Genomic DNA, 20,160 nt, shown 5'->3' with positions numbered 1-20,160 from the left:
CCCAGTTGGGAGCATGGATTACAAAATACTCCAGGTAGGGAAGGGCCTGGGAGTTTCATTTGGTACTAATTCTCTTATCAGTTCTTATCTCTTACAGAAATTTTGCAGTCCAAACACAAAGCAGCAGGTGTGTATCCTTTGAGAGAAGAGTTCACAGCAGCTTCCCAGATGACCAGACCGTATCGGGGCCAGAAGTGGAAGTTGCCAGGCAGACCACATCCTTCGCAGAGGAGAGGTGAATCCAAGGCACAAAAGACAGAGCTCTTCCAGAGAGAAGGTCTGTCTCACTGCAGCCTGGAGCTCTTAACCAGAGATACCAGCACCACTACTTTTTCTAACACCCCATATTGCACTCCATATTGCACATCAGCAAAGATGTTTTCATTTGTGATAAGACATTAATTGCAAATGTGGTGAAATCTCTACACCAAAAGATGCATATGGTGGAGGTTGCTTTAAAGTACAGCTGCAGATGGCATTTGCATGGGGCAACCACAGTTATATGAAGAGTATATTTAAAGTTCACAGGCCACCAGTGAGATAAATGGGCATGCTGCATATTAAGATCAATTCAAATGTTGTCCCTTTTCTCAACGCCTGATCAAAAAAGACCAGGGAAGTGACAGAAAATGTGAACCAAATTTAACTTAAAACTGTAGGTATATCAAGCCATGTTATTGGGGTTATACCAGTGCAGGTGTGATCAATATTAATTCCATAAACAAAAAATACGTCTAGCATTGACTTTTTTTGAGATAGCAAATATTTTTCTGGTTTGATTAACAAAACACTTGCCATTGCAGAAGTGATCTGCCTGCCAGGAATGAAGTGCCTGTCAAGAAAAGAGGTCTCTAGAATACTTCATGTGAGAGAAATAATGTTGTTTCCCCATACTGAGGATGGATCTTTGCAATATTAAGGCTTTGTAATCTTAAGGCTTTGCAATATTGGGGCTGGGGCTACGTTACTAAGGGAACCAAAAAAAGGGTTTGAAATACCATGACTTAAACAGACACACTCTGTAGTTAAAGACAGTATCATGTTTGGGCAACCGACACACTCTGTGGTTGAAAAAAAATGCTATCTTTGTATAACCTATGAAACTAAGGCAGTGCAAACTGGTTCTGTAGTTAAACAGTAAGTTGGGGTACCATATGTCTGCTAGAGAGTCATGAAATTGAACCATAAAAGGAGATAAATAACTAAGACAAAGGGGCATACAAAACCGAGTAAGGGAAGATGTAAACAGAAGGTGACAGTTAGGATGTAGATTATATGCTTTGGATAGGCTGTAAACCTTGGAGTACCCAACCAATGTGGAATCAAGGGAGGGAAGTTGAGGACAGGATAGGAAATGCATATCAAAGTTCTGCCTTTGATGTGTGTGCCTACTTGCTAGGACACCCGTTTTTGCAAAAACATTAATAAATAGCTGTTTCACTGCTGTATCTACCCTGAGCTTTTAGAAGAAAAGTTTTATCTAGAGACCATTTCTCACACTTCAGAGGCATGTTGAAGACTTAGTCAACTAAAGCTGAACTGAACACCACACAAGGCAAATGTCAGCACAACTTCTTAGCTGGACTCAGGTACACTGAGAGATTGATTGCACTAAGTACATAGGGGTGATGGTTGCCGTTGCTGGAGCCAAGGGGCTGTTACCACATGCAGTTGCACATCTGGCTCTTGCTGCCATATGACCCAAACACCAAATGTCCCTGGCAGTCCACTAAGCCATGGCATCTCTAGTGCAGACAACAAGGGGCAGCTGTGAAAATGATGAGTCTCCTCTGTTTTCCTGGTGAATATATCCCAAGGAGATCTTCAATATGTAAGAAGTATAGAAAAGATCACAATGCCAGTTGTCTGAACATGTTTTCCTCTCCAGTGCCAGATCCTCAGTGATAAAGTGTGATATCAGGTTTAATGAGGGCTCTGACAAGCATACACATTGTCACTAGGCTCAAGGCTATTCTAGCTTGTGCATCTGCTGCGGTGGAGCAACATGGGCTGGTCAACAACCCTCCCTCCTTCTCTTTGATGGGAGAAGTCTCTGATTAGAGGCTGTGATCTGTGTGTGGGAATGGGAAATTGTTACTGCTATAAAACATTGTGAAATCAAGCAATTGCCTGTTTTTTCTTTATCAGCACACTGCACTGTAGAATCATCGGTACCCAAGAAGGGTACCTTTGGATCCAGTATTATCAAAAGCCGTAGAAGATGTGTGCTCCAAAAAACAGCTCTCATTTAAGACACCTCAGAAATCAAGGGAATTGGGTGAACTTAGTTTTGACGCTCCGCTTTGTACTTGATTGCACACATACGTTGCCGAGGTGAGCAACATTTACTGAGGTGAGCAGCCCCAGAGAGGACGCCTTCAACACCTGAGCAGGTGGAATGAAGCTCACCGTCCGGGAGCGTCAGCTTATGAGCGGTGAGAGCCACCGAGGGAGCCTCAACCCCACCACAGGACCTGCCCAGGAGGCGGCAGCTCAGCTGACGCGAGCAGGGACTCACAGGGGGCGGAGCCAGCAGGGGCGGCCCCTCCCTCAGCGGGGAAAATCCTCGCAGGGAGCGCGGCGCGGCCGTTGAGGAGGGCAGCCGGCGGGCGGGTGAGCGCTCGCCTCAGGGCCGGGGCCAGGCGTGGGAGGTCTGCTGTGGTGCCCGTGCCCGGTGGCAGCAGCGGCGTGCCCTGCCCAAGGTGCTCGCAGCCAGGGCCGCGATGCAGGGTGAGAACACAAACTTGCCGATGCTGCACTCGATCCCCTCATCCAGCTCATTAATAAGGATATTAAACATAACTGGGCACAACCCCAACACCGTGCCCTGGCGAGCACCACTTTTAACCAGCTTGTTATCAATATTGTAGCCAATTTTGGTTTAAAGTATAAATTTTATTAAACTGAGTAAGCGATAGCAGCTAAAACAGCGCTGGGTGCACCGGGGAGTCCTCCGCTCCGCCCAAGACGCGCACACGCGGTCCCTGGGAGGTGGTCCTTTCTTTTTCGGTTCAAGGCCCCAGCCAATCCTGTCGCCCCTCCTCACTCGGATGTTGACATGGCTCGTTCCCATTGTTGCAGGGGTCTCATTACCGAGAAGTTTCGGGAAGTTTCCAGAAGCTCCCAGAGGCTTCCAGAAGCGTCCACTGGAGCCTCCTCACCGTCGCAGCGCCCTCCCCACCCCTCCAGCGTTGCAACAAGACACCGCTTTGAGCCACCCAGCCCCCTTTTCTCTCTCACAATCCTGTGCAACAATACAACTGACCTCCCCCCCATTACTTACAGAGTACAACAGTTACAGAGTCAAAAAGGAGTATTGTTTCACATAACGACAGCCACAGAGAGCCTCCCTCCCCCCAAACTTCTTCATGAACAAACCCCACACATTACAAGCTGCCAACTAGATTTATCTCCGTTCACTACCCATCCCTCTCATGTATCTAAGAGCATTGTCCATTTGCTAATGGAATGCCAACAGGCTTGGGGACATCACCGTTTCCTTTGGGGACTTTGTTCCACTGCTTGACCGCCATCTCTGTGAGGATTCTTTTCATAATACGCATGAGCAAACGGTACACAGGCTCATCTTCCTGGGGACTCCAGCAATCAAAGAAGAAGTGGTTGAGGCGATTCTTCTCCTGAGGCACAGGTACCTCGTGATGTCACTCAGCCGCTGCAGGAAATGTGTGCTGCGCCAGCCTGACAGGGGTGTGGTGGTGAGGAGGTGCATCACCACTGTCTTCAAGGCATAGCGGGAAAAGCCTGTGCCCGCCAGCATGCGGGTGCAGAGATGCAGGCAGCTGAGCAGGTTGGCATGGCTGCTCCAAGACTTGCATCTCTCCCTCCCTCCCACTCTGCATGTGCTCTTCTTATCCAAGCCAAGAGAGAGTGCCTTACCCATGCTAGGGCAGGCCTACAGGTGTCAGCCAGCACTGACAACATCCACTACGAAACCTGGCAGGAGCAAAAGGCTGCCGTTCGCCAGTGTGGACGTCCAGGTGCAGAAAACAGGGCTGAGAGACAGCTCAAGAAGACCTCCTGCTTATCCATGTATATCAACAGAAAGATGCCTTCTCGTGGAGCAGACAAGATGAAGAACAATATTGCCTGAAATGACTCTTTTCAATGTTCCTCTAGTCTAGAGGCAGATACACAACAGGAACTGCAGAGGGGCATCTTTGGGGAAAAGACATGACCAAACCTGGTAGCAGTTTACCTTCAAGCTGCTAAATGACTGCAAATTAATTGGCAACACACTGAGCAGCAGCTGCTCCTATGGTCCACTCAGCTGTATCACCATTGTATTTAAGCTGGGTGTCGTGGCTCCTGTGCTTGGGCAGCCAGTCATGGAGAGGGGTTGGTGGGGTGGGACTGCCAGCTTCCTTTCCCTGACCCATGTGGCTGTTCCCAGCAGCCTGAAAGTGCTCAATCAGAGCAGGAGCAGTTTGGGATGGGGTGATTCCCCTGGACAACCCAGACAGCTCACCCAGGGAACGCGATCCCACATGCGGCAGAGCGTCACCGTCATGGAGCCAGTGCTGTGCTGGAGGACAGGGAAGCTCCCACTTGTCCCCAGCCTGTGAGCCTGCAACCTGGTTCACATGGGGCCATCTGCAGGCCTGGGGACAGTGGTGGGGCAGCATGGCAAGGTCTGGCACAGACTCTCTCACCACTTCCCTCTGGCCCCAGCTCCTTCAGCACCCCCTGACACAGAAGTCCAGTGAGGCAGCACATCTAGGGCCTGGGCCCCACCTTCCCCATGGGGAAGGTGTTCTGCAGAAGCTCATGTGGGATGGGAGCCAGTGTAATGCAGTGGGGGCATCCCAAGAGAGGCTGCTGCTACCCTTTGCTGGGGTGGGCACATGGGGCCATGGCACGGGAGAGGCCTGACAGGGGTGTGGTGGTGAGGAGGTGCATCACCACCGTCTTAAAGGCATAGCGGGAAAAGCCTGTGCCCGCCAGCATGCGGGTGTAGAGATGCAGGCAGCTGAGCAAGGTGTCGTCTGGGCTCTGATCGAGCATCAGCCTCAAGAACTTCGCCTCTGCCCAGGCGCAGGTCAGTGTCCACGTTGTGCTTGGGCTGAAGACACCCTCTCTTGCCTGGCTGCTCATGAAGATGTCTGAGTTGCCCACCTGCACGACAAAGATCATCTCAACGAGCGTGGTTCTCCCAGAGATATGCTCAATTGCCACTTTGCAGGAGCGTCTGGAGGGCAGCACGGTCAGAATGTAGTAACGTGAACGTAGCTGACCCAAGATTGCCTTGTTTTCCCTCAACAAATCCTGGAACCAGCGAGCAGTTTTCTGCGCATCTAGACAGGAGCTGGTGCAGAGGGTGTGCAGGAGGCTGGGCTTCTGCTTCTTCCTGAGCTGCTCCTTGGGCTTGTGAAGGAAGCACCGCATGCGCCCCACCGTCTGCTGAGCAGTGCATGTGCACTCCAGCTCCACACGGATGCGGGACTCGTTTGCCACGGAGCCTGGCTCCAGGCAGAAGGTGTGGCCACGGGGGGGGGGCTTCAGGGGCACGAGCAAACGGTACACAGGCTCATCTTCCTGGGGACTCCAGCAATCAAAGAAGAAGTGGTTGAGGCGATTCTTCTCCTGAGGCACAGGTACCTCGTGATGTCACTCAGCCGCTGCAGGAAATGTGTGCTGCGCCAGCCTGACAAGGGTGTGGTGGTGAGGAGGTGCATCACCACTGTCTTCAAGGCATAGCTGGAAAAGCCTGTGCCCGCCAGCATGCGGGTGCAGAGATGCAGGCAGCTGAGCAGGTTGGCATGGCTGCTCCAAGACTTGCATCTCTCCCTCCCTCCTGCTCTGCATGTGATCTTCTTATCCAAGCCAAGAGAGAGTGCCTTACCCATGCTAGAGCAGGCCTACAGGTGTCAGCCAGCACTGACAACATCCACTACGAAACCTGGCAGGAGCAAAAGGCTGCCGTTCGCCAGTGTGGACGTCCAGGTGCAGAAAACAGGGCTGAGAGACAGCTCAAAAAGACCTCCTGCTTATCCATGTATATCAACAGAAAGATGCCTTCTCGTGGAGCAGACAAGATGAAGAACAATATTGCCTGAAATGATTCTTTTCAATGTTCCTCTAGTCCTCTTCAGTTTTGTAAGACCACTTCTGACAGCGATCTAATGGATTTTTCTAAGGCCGTTATTGATCGTTCAATTCTTACCAGGTGTATTGTGTGGGGTTTGTTCATGAAGAAGTTTGGGTGGAGGGAGGCTCTCTGTGGCTGTCGTTATGTGAAACAATACTCCTTTTTGACTCTGTTGTACTCTGTAAGTAATGGGGGGGAGGTCAGTTGTATTGTTGCACAGGATTGTGAGAGAGAAAAGGGGGCTGGGTGGCTCAAAGTGGTGTCTTGTTGCAACGCTTGAGGGGAGGGGAGGGCGCTGCGACGGTGAGGAGGCTCCAGTGGACGCTTCTGGAAGCCTCTGGGAGCTTCTGGAAACTTCCCGAAACTTCTCGGTAATGAGACCCCTGCAACAAAGGGAACCAATGGGGAAGAGCCATGTCAACATCCGAGTGAGGAGGGGCGACAGGATTGGCTGGGGCCTTGAACCGAAAAAGATAAAGGACCGCCTCCGAGGGACCGCGTGTGCGCGTCTTGGGCGGAGCGGAGGACTCCGCAGCGCGCCCGGCGCTGTTTTAGCTGCTATCGCTTACTCAGTTTAATAAAACTTATACTTTAAACCGAAATTGGCTACAATATTGATAACAAATTGATGCCGTGACTCGGAGAAATTCTGACGGGACTCACATTCTAGGGGGGGCACCCCACTCTCAGTAGTGGCCCCCTGTTTGTGGTTCATTCTGCCAGCTTCTCCACTGACGAACCCAAAATTCGATAGCAGATAAAAGATGAAGCCGGCAACCCCTTAATTTTGTGCCCGAAGCCCGAACGAAGAGGACAGAAACGAGGACATGAGTATATTGTGAAACTGAGATCCGTTCGGTTGGGATTGCGGTGTGTGCATGAGTGAGACGTCCAAGTGCGGACGAAGCGAGTGTGGACCTCTTAGTAGTGCGGTTCCCATCTCCTGCGAGGGACTGGGCCATGAGGAGAGGGCATACGAAAGACTGAGTGAAACAAGGCACACCGGAAGATGGGACAGAAAGAGAGTAAGGGTTCTGATCCCATGGGAGGTTCTAAGGAGAGATTAAAGTTACCTCAGATACCTCCAGATAGTCCTTTAGGTTTAATGATTAAGTATTGGAATGATTATCCCTCTAGAAAAGGGAAAGACAGGGCAAAAATGATACATTATTGTATGGAAGTATGGGGGGGTAAACAGATTAGGACTGATCACCTATATTGGCCAGTATATGGGTCTTTTGAAAACTGGATATGTCAGGCCCTGAATATCCATTCGAAAGAGCCTTTTGATTTGGAGGAAAGTGAATATGCCCAATTTTGGATACGATCAGAGACTAGAGCCAGTCTATACCTCTGAAAAGAAAAAGGGGGACGAAAAAAGACTAGGCCAGAGGAGGAGGTTCCCATGTCGCCCCCACCATATATACCTCCTCCTCCTCTACCTCAGCCTTCGCCTCCACCCGAGACTCCCTCTACCGTTCCAAGTGCTCCGTGTGAGGACCCGGAAGCACCCCCTGATACTTTTGAGACCGAGGGACCGGTCACACAAAGTAAAAGCAAGAAACAAACTGAAGCCCCGCTATACCCTTTAAGGGAAATATCAGTGGGAGGGGCATACCCAGAAATGGGATATGTTTCAGTACCCTTGAATTCAGCAGATGCTAGGGAATTTAAGAAAGAAATGGGGACTTTGCTGGAAGATCCCTTGGGGGCTGCAGAGAGAGTGGATCAGTTCCTAGGGCCTAATATATATACCTGGGAGGAGTTGCAGGCGATACTGGGGATTTTGTTTACAGCCGAGGAGAGGGATATGATCAGGAGAGCCGGTATGAGAATATGGGACCAACAACACCAACAGGGTCCCACAGCTGATATAAAATGGCCTCTACAGAGACCTAATTGGAATAACCAAAATGGAATACACAGGGGTCATATGCAAGATCTGAGGACTATAATAATCCAAGGCATAAGAGACTCGGTCCCCAGAGGCCAGAATATCAATAAGGCTTTTAGCGAACATCAGAAAAAGGATGAAACTCCCACAGAATGGCTGGAGCCTTTGCGAAAGAGTTTCCAGCTATATTCAGGAGTAGACCCCGACACACCAGTTGGGCAAGCATTAATTAAGGCCCAATTTTTAGCTAGTTCATGGATCGACATTAGGAAAAAATTTGAAAAGTTAGATGATTGGCAGTTTGATTAGAAAAGATCTTAAGAACATTGAAGCAACTGGGTGAGCAGTGACACTTGCAAAGGATATTGCTAATGATTTACTGTGAACAAAATTTATGGCTGTAAATGGACTGTAAAGTTCCTTACCTCTGTTTTCATTGGCACACAGCTTGCCAGCATTTCAGTTTTGGTGTATTCAGTACCTGCTTGTATGCTCTTCTGTCCAAGCAGACTCTTGCAGGATTAAACTATACACACAGATGCAAATGCTCACAGCAGTGTTGTATCTTATGCTGATCGCTACCCTTCTGCATGATCTTGTTATTCAAAGGTTTCTGTTGATCTCCTGTAGCATTAGGAAGACTTTTTCCTCCCAGTCCAAAGATAACTCTAAACTGAAGAGGAATGTTAAATAAAAGGGGCTGTTGTCTTCTACTGATCAGAAAGTCTTAGTTCCTGTCTGATCACATGTTTAAAATTTGATTGTGCATGGTTTTGGAGTAAGCAGCCTTTCAGATAAATTTAGCAGAAAGCAGTAGATCAGATTTTCCTACTGGGATCACCTGAAGATAATCCTCACAGGCTCTGTGATCCATGTTGTACCATTGAAGAAGCTTGGGACAGTTTGATATGTCTTATTCTAGTGACAGTAATGCTTAATTCAATTTAAATTTGCAAGGTGGCTGTTGCAGCAGGCAATCTGATGATCCCTTCTGATCTGAAATGTAATGAAAACTGCAGCAAATTTTTTAAATGTCCATGTGGGAAAGATGGAGAGGAAAGCAAACAACATGGGTAGGTGAATGTTCATGGGAATAGCTTGTCATCTTTTAATCCACTCAGTTGTTTGAGAGCTGCATGTTTGGTATATTATAAGGGCATGCTCTAATCCACAAGAAGATACATATCATTGGTTTTGTTTGTAGGAGGAAAAGAAACAGAGCAGAAAAATAATGTAACAGTGAGAAAGGGGCAAGTTTGTCAGGCAAAGGAAAAAAGCAAGAAAAACAGGAGGAATAGAAGCAGAAGTTAGATAATAAGGATAAGAGGTATGAGAGCCCACAACAGTCTGTTGGAGTCTTTCGACTTAGACCAGGCTTATTTAAAACAGAAAATAAAAAATACCTCCTTTTTGTCAAGAATCACATTTACCCCCACTGCAAACTTTCCTAATTGCTTCTTGAGACTGCAGCTATGCTAAATTTGAATTATATTGCATATCATAAATAACTGTATTAGAAGAATGCCATCAATTAATGAGCCCTAGTTGGAAAATAAATGCATGGTTTTACTGTGTCTTTTTTTTTGCTTCCATAAATACCTTAACATGACCATTAATGCAGTCACAGCTGTTTTGCTGGCCTGATTCATTACAGTATCACAGTGACTCTGCTATTTGACAGAAAAAAACCAACCCCACGTCCAAGGTGATAAGCAAAAGCAGCAATGAAACAGGAATGAATTTCATGAAGAGGATTCAGTCTCTAGTCTTCTAATTTTTAAAAGAACTGCAAATATATGACCTGTCTGTAGCAGGGAGAAGAAATGCTGAGTAAAAGAGGCATTATTAATAGGAAAGAATCAGTGACATCTACTTAAAGCAACTATTAATTTAGCCCTTTATTTTTCACTTCTTATATCATAGCGGAATAAGCCATTTAAAACTCCCCTTCACCTGTGCCAAATTCAGTATTATGGTTTCCTGAGTTCAAGCTGTGTGTTCTATTGACAAATTTATTTCCTTTCACAGTTTTTATCTGAAATGGCCATAAAGTCATCTGTTACACTGCTAATAGGCCATGAAATTCCTTGTATGAAAAAAGTATAAAGAATAATTGAAGGCTTAGAGGACTCAGACTTATTCTGATGGTGTTCCTGAGCTAAGTTGTTCATATGTTTATTATTCTAATGTAATTACAGCTGTCCATTAGGTTATGTACATTTCCCACAAGTGAGTTTCAGTTTCGTCATTAAGGGAAAGCCCATTCTCCAACTAGAGGAGAGAAGTATTTTTATGATTTAACACATTGCAATGAAAAGATGCAGGGAATTTGCAGGATGTGATAAACATAATATGTTAAAAACTCTTAAGACAGTTGACTCATCAAAAATGTGCCTTGGGTGAACTCAGGGCAAAGAGGGTGATGAACAGGCTTTGCTGTTTTCTGGATTATCAAGTTGACCCCTGATGATCAGCTTTCTGGTTTCTAATGGGGTTACAGGCAGTACAAAGAACCAACATCCAGCCAATTGCATTTTTCAGCTAAAATTCAGCACTTAGGGAAAAGCAGAGAAATTTGGGGAAGAGAGGGAAAAAAATGAAGGTAAAGAGCTTCTCAGTTATTAAAACCTAAACAATGGCATTGTCTGTGGTTTTGTTCCACTTACAGCTAGATGAATTTGAAGCAAAGAAAGGTGTATTTGAGTTGGTTATTCTATAGAAGAATTCCCTCTATTTATTTTAATTATACTTTTATGGCAGTAGACATCTCTTATTAGATTTGTGCATTCTTACATAAACTTAGAACATATCACTGATGGTAGTAACAAATGGAAGGCAGCCGTTTGCTGGGGAGACATTCAGAAGCATGAAATTACCCTGAATATAAGGAACTGAAAGAGGATTTAGTTAATGCACCTGTCCTAAGTTTACCTGATCTAAAAAGACCTTTTTATTTGTTTGTAAACGTAGATGAGGGTACTGGGTATGGGGTTTTGGTGCAGGATTGGGCCGGACGGAAAAAACCTATAGGATATCTATCAAAATTGTTAGATCCAGTCAGTAGAGGGTGGCCAACCTGCTTACAAGCCGTGGTGGCCACTGCGCTTCTGGTAGAAGAAGCCAGAAAAATCACATTCGGGGGGGGAATTAAAGGTATTATCACCCCACAACATTCTGGGAGTACTACAGCAGAAGGCTGACAAATGGATTACTGATACTAGGCTCCTCAGATACGAAGGAATTCTAGTTTCTTCTCCTAAATTGGAATTAGAAAGTACGAGCCTCCAAAACCCCGCTCAATTTTTATATGGGGAACCGGCTCAAGAATTATCACATGACTGTATACATAATATAGAGGAACGAGTAAAAATACACCCAGATTTGGAGGAAGAAGAATTAATAGGAGGTGAAAAATTCTTTGTAGATGGTTCTTCAAGAGTGAAGGGAAAAGGAAGTCAGGATATGCCATTATAGACGGGAAAAACTTTAGTGTTGTGCAGTCGGGACCCCTGAACCCCAGTTGGTCCGCGCAGGCATGTGAGCTGTATGCAGTATTACAGGCCTTAAAACTATTGAAGAATAGACAGGGCACGATATATACCGACTCCAAATATGCATATGGTGTAGTACATACTTTTGGAAAAATTTGGGAGGAAAGAGGATTGATAAATTCCCAAGGAAAAGGCTTAATTCATGAAGAGCTAATAATTCAAATCCTCCAGGCCCTGAGAGAACCTGAAAGCATTGCGGTAGTCCATATAAAAGGACACCAAAAAGGAACAACCTTTGAGATAAGAGGAAACAATTTAGCAGATATGGAGGCAAAATGGGCAGCTCTGGGGGTTGTAAAAATAATGCCAAACTCCTCTATGGAGTCTGAAAAAATAAATGATGCACATAAATTTACTCAAGTAGAAAAAGAAAAATTGACTAAAATGGGTCTAGAAGAACAACAAGGAAAATGGAAATTAGAAGATGGGAGACAAGTTGTCCCAAAGACTTTAGCTCGCCAAATTATGGTGAGAATACATGAAAAAAACACACTGGGGAACCCAAGCCCTTGTCGACCAATTTGCCCTGCAGTATATGTGTATAGGAATATATGATATAGCAAAGGAAATAGTAAGATCCTGTTTAACTTGTCAAAGGGTAAACAAACAACATCAACAAAAAACAATTCCAGGAGGTCGCGAATTAGCTGTAAGACCCTTTTCACGAATACAGATTGATTTTACTGAAATGCCTAAGAGTGGTAACTACAAATACGTCTTAGTGATGGTAGATCATCTAACCCATTTTGTAGAGGCATTTCCCACCTCCCAGGCAACGACACGAACTGTGGTAAAAATCCTTTTAGAACTTATAATTCCAAGATATGGAATTGTTGAAGCCATAGACAAAGGCCCACATTTTACTTCAAAGGTAATTAGGGAAACAATGAATCAACTGGGCATAAAATGGGAGTATCACACTCCTTGGCATCCCCAAAGCTTAGGACGGGTGGAAAGAATGAACGGAGAAATCAAGAAACAATTAACTAAAATCATGATAGAAACAAAACTCTCCTGGGCTAAATGTCTACCATTAGCTTTGTTAAACATCAGAACACAACCCAGGTCCGATTTGGGAGTTTCTCCCTTTGAAATGTTATATGGTATGCCTTATAATATGGAAATGCCAGTTGAACATCCAATAATTGAAGACATAATGCTGAGACCATACCTAATTCATCTAACCAAATGAAGAGAGGAGTTACGTAAACGAGGTATGATATCTCAACGACCTCCGTTAAATATGCACATTCATTCTATAAAACCAGGGGATAAGGTACTAATTAAAACTTGGAAGGAATCCCCACTAATCCCTCATTGGGAAGGACCCTATCTTGTTTTACTCACCACAGAAACCGCCATTCGGACAGCAGAAAAGGGTTGAACTCATGCGAGATGTGTAAAAGGACCTATCAGAGACTCGGACCAGTCTTGGGAAGTTGTGAGCCCACCTGGAGATCTGAAAGTCACCCTCAAGAAGGTTTAAATGGACATAAAGGGGACTGGGATATGTAATAACAATAATAACATTTTGAGATTGGTGTGAAATCGGTTGTTTGTAAGAGTGCCAAGAACGGTGGTAATCGAATACATTAAGTTATATATATAAATTGAATATATCAAAATATTACTCCAAAAGGAACCAGGTAAGGGAACTGTATAAACGGAGGCAAACGCCCGAAATAGCACTCCCTCTCCTGAAGACTACCCCTGCTACCGAGAAGATGTTATCCCTCGTGGCTCGAAGCAACCGAGTCGATGAGTGAGGTAGAGAGGTAAAATACTGTGGAGAACTGACTCTTGTCATTAGAGCTATACGGGAGTACTGGAAGAACCGCCTCAATGCCCAAAGGGACTTGAAAGTCCCTTATAAAAAGTATATCCAAGGTTCTAATAGGAGGGATAATATTGGTATAATTGATCCAAAACTATTAACAACAAAAAAATGGAAAAGATTCCACCCTTTTTGGCACATCCTAGACATACTGCTTATTCTATTTATAATATGTATACCACAAACATGGGCTAAGGGAATGAACTACCAACCCCACCAACTGTTTAAGTGGACCTTACTCCGATTTGAGGACCAACAGGTTATCGCAACCCAAATAACACCGGGAGAACCAAGCTTTAATGCTACCTTATGTCAGCTTGTCCTGAGACCCCGATGCTGGGAATACCTGGGATTCTATATGTGCCCTAGTTCGAATCCTGGAAAGGGATATTGTAACTACCCTAATCAATATTACTGCAGTTATTGGGGTTGTGAGACTATAGCCCCTGGTTGGATACCGGGTAGTGGTATAGACAGGTACCTAAAGGTTCAGTGGGGTCCATATGGGTGCAGACCACCACAAGGGTGGGGAGGACGTGGAAACTGCAAATACCTCTTTGTCACCAGCCCTGAAGACGTAGGATGGATAATTGGAAGAGTGTGGGGAGTGAGGTATACGGAATCAGGGACAGATAAGGGGGGTTTAATTCTCATAAAAAAGGAAGTGGTCCCAAATGATCCACTGCCAGTAGGCCCTAACCAGATATTAACTGATGATTTGGCTGAAGGAACAATGGATAGTACAACAAGAATTCCTAAAATAGACAATATAACGATAACTCCTGAAATGAAGATTATTCGAATCACCCAAACTCCTGATGAAACCCTTGGGAATAACCCAACCCCTAACGAAACCCCTGAAATTAATCCCCTTTGGAAGTTAATGCATGCTAGTTACTTGGTGTTGAACAAAACCAATCCAAATCTTACGGAACACTGTTGGTTGTGTTATGGGGTGAAACCACCCTTTTATGAGGCTGTTGGAGTAACTAAGAAACCTAAATGCCTAAATGGTACTAATCCGGCACAGTGTATGTGGGACACAGAAAAACCAGGAATCACCTTAACCCAAGTGACGGGAAAAGGCCTGTGTATAGGAAATATTTCAGAACACAAAAAGAGGTTATGTGCCAATACTGATAAAATAGGGTCAAAAAGACCTTAGAAACCTGCAGAATGGTTAGTACCAGCTGATAACACCAAGTGGGTTTGCTCCTCTATAGGAGTTACACCTTGCCTGTCGTTAAAACATTTTAATGAATCCTCAGACTTTTGTATTCAAGTAACAATAGTCCCTAAAATTTTTTATCACCCTGAGAACTTTATTTACGATGCATACATTACTCAGGGACACCACCTGACTAAACGAGAGCCATTCACAGCGTTAACAATAGCCACTTTAATGATCTTGGGGTGCATGGGAGTAGGCAAAGGAGTAACCTCATTGATACAACAAAGCCAAGAATTTAAAGCACTGAGGATAGCAGTAGACAAGGACCTGGTAAGAACTGAACAATCAGTAACGGCCTCAGAAAAATCCATTAGATCACTGTCAGAAGTGGTCTTACAAAACCGAAGAGGACTAGATTTAATGTATTTACAACAAGGAGGGGTATGTGCAGCACTTAAGGAAGAGTGCTGTGTATACGCACATCACACAGGGGTGGTACAGGATACTATGACCAAATTACGAGAAGGATTGGAAAAAAGACGAAAAGAATGAGAGGCACAACGCAGCTGGTATGAATCTTGGTTGTATTAACGTCACATAGATGTTTTTGACGTTTTGGAATTTTTCCTACGCATCTGCCCTTCCCAGTGACCTGAGTCAATGTTATCCCTTGATTTTCTTTTCCCTATGTACATTCTGCTGGGTTAGAACCATTTACATGCCTAGCCTTTGTAGTAACTCCCACTGCTTCATAAAAAGGAGGCTTTATCCCGTAACACAGCCAACAATGTTGGCATTTAACAACTGGTAACTAGCTTCCATTAATTTCCAAGGAAAGTTGTCTCCATTACTGTCCTTAGGATTTTGAGTGTCATTCAATACGAGATTCATTGAGTTGTTGGAAATTATTGTGTCATTTTTAATCCCCACTTCGTCTATTTTAGGAATTTCCTCTGATGGTTTTTCTGCTAGTACCTTGTTAGGTCCTATGGGTTTAGGATCTTGTGGGATTGGTTCCTTCTTTATTAAAATGAGGCCCCTGCTATCAGCTCCTGGTTGCTTATATCGTACCCCCCAAGTTTTCCCCGTTATCCACCCTTGGTCGAAAGGGTTTGTTACATTAATCAATAAGATGCTGACAGTTTCCCAGTTCGATTCTCCCACGGGGAGCCAATACTATTCCTCCATTCCAATTTCGTTCCGGAGGGGTACATCCATAAGGCCCCCATTGTACCCTTAAAAACCTGTCCGGATTTCCAGGGACCCAATCTGAGGCTATTGTTTCGTATCCCCAGTAGGCACAATAATATTCCCCGGGGTAATTGCAATATCCTTTTCCTGGATTTGAGCTTGGGCAAAAGTAAAATCCCACACGATCTAAACACGGGCTTCTAGGCACTAGTTGACAGAGGCTAGCAGTAAAAGTGGGCCCTCCTGATGTGGTTATACTTTGGCCTACTTGTTGATCTTCCCATCTGTACAAGGTCCACTTGAAAGGTCAATGGACATACCCTTTTACCGGGATTAATGTCCATCCCCATATCCAATAGATGATCCAGAAAATTGGTGGGTTACCTCCTCTCATAAATCCAGATTTCCAATCCTTCCCTCGAAATTTGGTAGGGGTCTTACTACCCACCTGGCCCATCCACTTAATTTGCGCCTCTTTCCACCCTAAACTTTTGGTGGCTATGGTCCCTCTGTATCCCCACCTTAGTACACTTCTGTCTCCATCGCCTACTCCGTTGCCTGGAGCAGCGAGGTCATTTTTCTTCTCGGCAGCAGTCACAGTCTTCAGGGGCTCGGCCATAGTTGAATCCTAGTATCCTTGAGGGCAGAGTTTAGGGTTCTCGGGTATATGTTCCCCTTGTTCCAATCGTCTCCCCTTTTGGATATAGGTAGCCGTCCTTAAAGGCACTTATGAGCCCACCAATTTTCTGATTCTCAGTAATCAATTTTTATTCCTGGTTTTCCTTTGTTTCCACCCAAATCGAATTTTGCAAATTTCAATTGTTTGATCCCAATCCTCTTCCACAAACTAATTTTAAAATTTCTGGCTCAAAATGTAGCTTATCTGGGTATTCTTTTCACACCAACAACAAAGATTGCGTCCTCTCTCTTCCCATATTTTCCCAAAAGTATGCACTACTCCAAAAGCATATTTTGAATCCGTATATATGGTTCCAACTTTACCTCTTAATAACTGTAAGGCCTTTAATACTGCGTATAATTCACATGCCTGAGCAGACCAACTGGGGCTTAGGGGTCCCGACTCTATTACCTTGAATTCCTTCCCATCAACTATTGCATATCCTGATTTTCGTTTCCCTTCGACTACCCGGGAAGATCCGTCTACAGCTTCTCTCCCTCCCCTAGCTCCTCTTCTTCTAAGTCTGGTCTAATCTTTGTCTGTTCCTCAATGTTGCGCAGGCAATCATGAGTCAAACTTTCACTTGGCTCCCCATATAAGAATTGTGCTGGATTTTGTAAGTTTGTTACTTCAAGTTCTAATTTAGGAGAGGAGATTAAAATGCCTTCATACTTCATAAGCCGGGCATCTGTTATCCATTTATTGGCTTTCTGCTGTAATATACCCCTGATACTATGTGGCAACAGTACCTTTAGTTCCCCTCCAAAGGTGATTTTATGTGCTGCTTCTACTAGGAGAGCTGCAGCCACTATCGCCTATAGACAAGTAGGCCATTCTCTACTCACAGGGTGTTGCAGAATGACTCTAAGAGCAGAACCATAGAGTTCTGGAGGACTGTGCAAGCAAGGCAGGGGGTGGCCCCCACAGGTAGCCGGAGACCGGACCTGGGAGGAGAATGTGGAGGAAGCTGTGGGGGGCTAACCAATACTGTTATGCCAAGAAGGAGTGGCTGAATACCACTCCTATATACGTGTGAACTGTGTCACAAATAAAGTAGAAGTTGCTTATCACCCATAGCGGGGACCCGGGATACAGGGCCCCGGTTAGCGGGGACCCAGATACAGGGCCCTGGTCGACGGGGACCCGGATACAGGGTTTACTTTACCAGACACCTGCGGTCTATAAGCAAAATGTTGAAGTGTCGTAATTTTCCAGTAACTCTTAAGCAAGCGTAATTTTCTAATAATTCTTAAGGAAGCAAGATTTGATTAACAAACAGGAATTTACTCATTACACTGCCCAAGGTGCTCGCAGCCAGGGTTTTGATGCAGGGTGAGCACCCACCCCAGGGGCCCACGTTTCTGCCCAGGCCCTTGTCCAGCCCAGCCTCCCCCCTGGGTGCGCACTCACTGCTGCCCCAGGCAGGACTGGGCCAGTGCTGCTTGCTTCTCTTCCCTTGTTATTTCCCTTATCATTATTATTATTGGTGGTAGCAGCAATAAACCACAAAACCCAGTATTGCCAGTGCCGCAAGGCAGCAAAGAGCAGGGCTCTCCAGACCACCCGGTTTTGTTCCTTGCTCCTCTGCTCCGTGTTCTTTTGCTCCAGCTCCTGCAGCAGCTGAGCCATTTTCTGGCTGAGCTGCTTGGCACAGTGCTGCATGTGTAGATTCATCCAGTGCATGACTGACCACGTGCACATTCAGGATGAGCCCTTGCTCAGCCCAGACAAGGTTTGTGACAGCCATGGCCTGCAGGAGAGGGAAGGAATTCAGTGGGCTGGGATTGAGGGAGGGAGCTGGTGGTCGGGGGAGCGGTGCCAGGAGCCTGTGACAGATTGATCTGAAATCAGACTCCACTGTCCATTGTCTCAAAGATTGGTATGAGAAGCTGAGATGGAATTCCACCTATCTTTTGTCTCAGAGATGGGCGGGAGGACTTAAGACTCCAATATCTATTGACCGCAAAAAGGGTGTGAGGAGCTGAACTTTACCATCCATTGCGTGAGGGATGTGTGGGAAAGAGCTAAGAATCTTCCATTGATTACCTCAAGGACTGGTGTGAGGAATTGCTGCAGATGTATGCAGTTGAAGAGCTGGCTGCAACACCAGGGAAACTGGTCCACCAGGAATGTGTAATATGTGATATTAAGAACATAGGTACCCCCCCAACTCATTATAAAAGGGGGAAAAGGTAATTACGAAAAGGAGCCATTGCCATGAAGACAACTCCAGGAGGACACCTCCATGAGGACACTCTCCACAGATGTCCCCCCCCGAGGGACACTCTCCGTGAGACATTGCCATGAGGGCAACTCCATCGGAACACCTCCAAGGGTATCTTCTAGGAGACAACTCCAGAAGTACACCTCCTTGAGGACACTTACCTCCGACGACTACTACGGACTCTTGGGGGACACTGTTCCGATACCAACAACAAACCCTGAAGAACTCCCACCACCGATGACTACAGTTACAGATCCCCAGGACACTGCTGGATTCATGGTGGTGACTATCTCTCTCTCTCTCTCTCCCCGCCGAATCCTTGCTTCATATTCTACCTTTTTTCCAATCTGTCCTATCGCTATTCCCTTTATTACAATAACTTCCCTTTTTTATGATAACTGTCTTTTTTTAATAAACTTACCAACTGATTACGGTACTTGACCTTATTTGTATCTTAATTTCACTCTTGGGATCAGGAATTGAAACAGGATCCAGCGCTGGGGTTTTCTCCAATCAGATCCTGACAGAGCTGCAAGGAGATGGGGACAGGCAGGAGCGGCAACAAGGTAGCTGGGAGGCAGCAAGGCTTGTGCCCAGGCCCTGTGCCAGCAGCAGCATGCCCTGCCCAAGGTGCTTGCAGCCAGGGTTTCGATGCAGGGCGAGCACCCATTCCAGGGGCGTTTCTGCCCCGGCCCTTGTCCAGCCCGGCCTCCCCCCTGTGCACGCACTCACTGCTGGTCCAGGCATACAGGGATGCTGGAGAGAGACTGCTCATCAAGGACAGTAGCGACAGGACAAGGGGTAATGTGTTCAAACTAAAACAGGGGAAGTTCAGGTTAGATATAAGGGAGAAGTGCTTTACTGTGAGGGTGGTGAGGCACTGGAACAGGTTGCCCAAAGTAGTGGTAAATGCTCCATCCCTGGCAATGTTCAAGGCCAGACTGGACAGAGCCTTAGGCCACATGGTCTAGGGTGAGGCATTCCTGCCCATGGCAGAGGGGTTTGAACTAGATTATCTTAAGGTCCTTTCCAACTGTAACTATTCTATGAATCTATGATTCTGTGGAGCTGACCATCCAGCACAGCCCCCAGAGCCCTTTCCATAGCCCACACCCTCACAGAAGCAGTGTTTGTTTGGGTGTTACATGAGAGATTTATTGGCATCTTAGCACAGGAGAAAGCTCCCAGAGGGAATGGGCTGCCTCAAAACATGCCCATGGACAGAGATGCACTGCACAGGGTTTTTCCTTTCCATGATCTCTTAAAAGACTAACGTCAATTCAGGATTATAAAATAAATGTGAACAACAACTCACTGCTATGCCTTTCTATTCTTATTGCTCCCTGCTAGCAGCCCTGCAGCTCATCTGAAGCAAGAAGAAGGCAATTTAAAAATGCACCAGCCAGCACCTAGGAGAGAAATCAATCAGGTCAATACTATTAGACCACTGCTAGCAACTAGCTGTCTCACCTGAGACAGACTCTAAGACTTTAAGCAGTGTTTTGTTTTG

The 20,160-nt window shown here is 45.8% G+C and overlaps 1 protein-coding gene across 1 annotated transcript; it reads right to left on the bottom strand.

Annotated features, from left to right (window-relative positions):
- Positions 1-3,440: 3,440 nt before the first annotated feature.
- Positions 3,441-18,088, bottom strand: LOC130596361 (inositol 1,4,5-trisphosphate receptor-interacting protein-like 1). The gene is given in 5 exon segments (XM_057403879.1): positions 3,441-3,638; positions 3,641-3,913; positions 4,924-5,601; positions 16,196-16,375; positions 17,837-18,088. Coding segments are annotated over 5 exon segments (1,581 nt in total).
- Positions 18,089-20,160: the final 2,072 nt, after the last annotated feature.

This window comes from Pezoporus wallicus, unplaced genomic scaffold (assembly GCF_028554395.1).
Source record: "Pezoporus wallicus isolate ANWC-B61680 ecotype Strahan unplaced genomic scaffold, APGP_CSIRO_Pwel_v1 contig_8673, whole genome shotgun sequence".
NCBI lineage: Eukaryota > Metazoa > Chordata > Aves > Psittaciformes > Psittacidae > Pezoporus > Pezoporus wallicus.
Note: the sequence above shows the minus strand (reverse complement) of the source record. Positions and strands in the feature narration are given on the sequence as shown.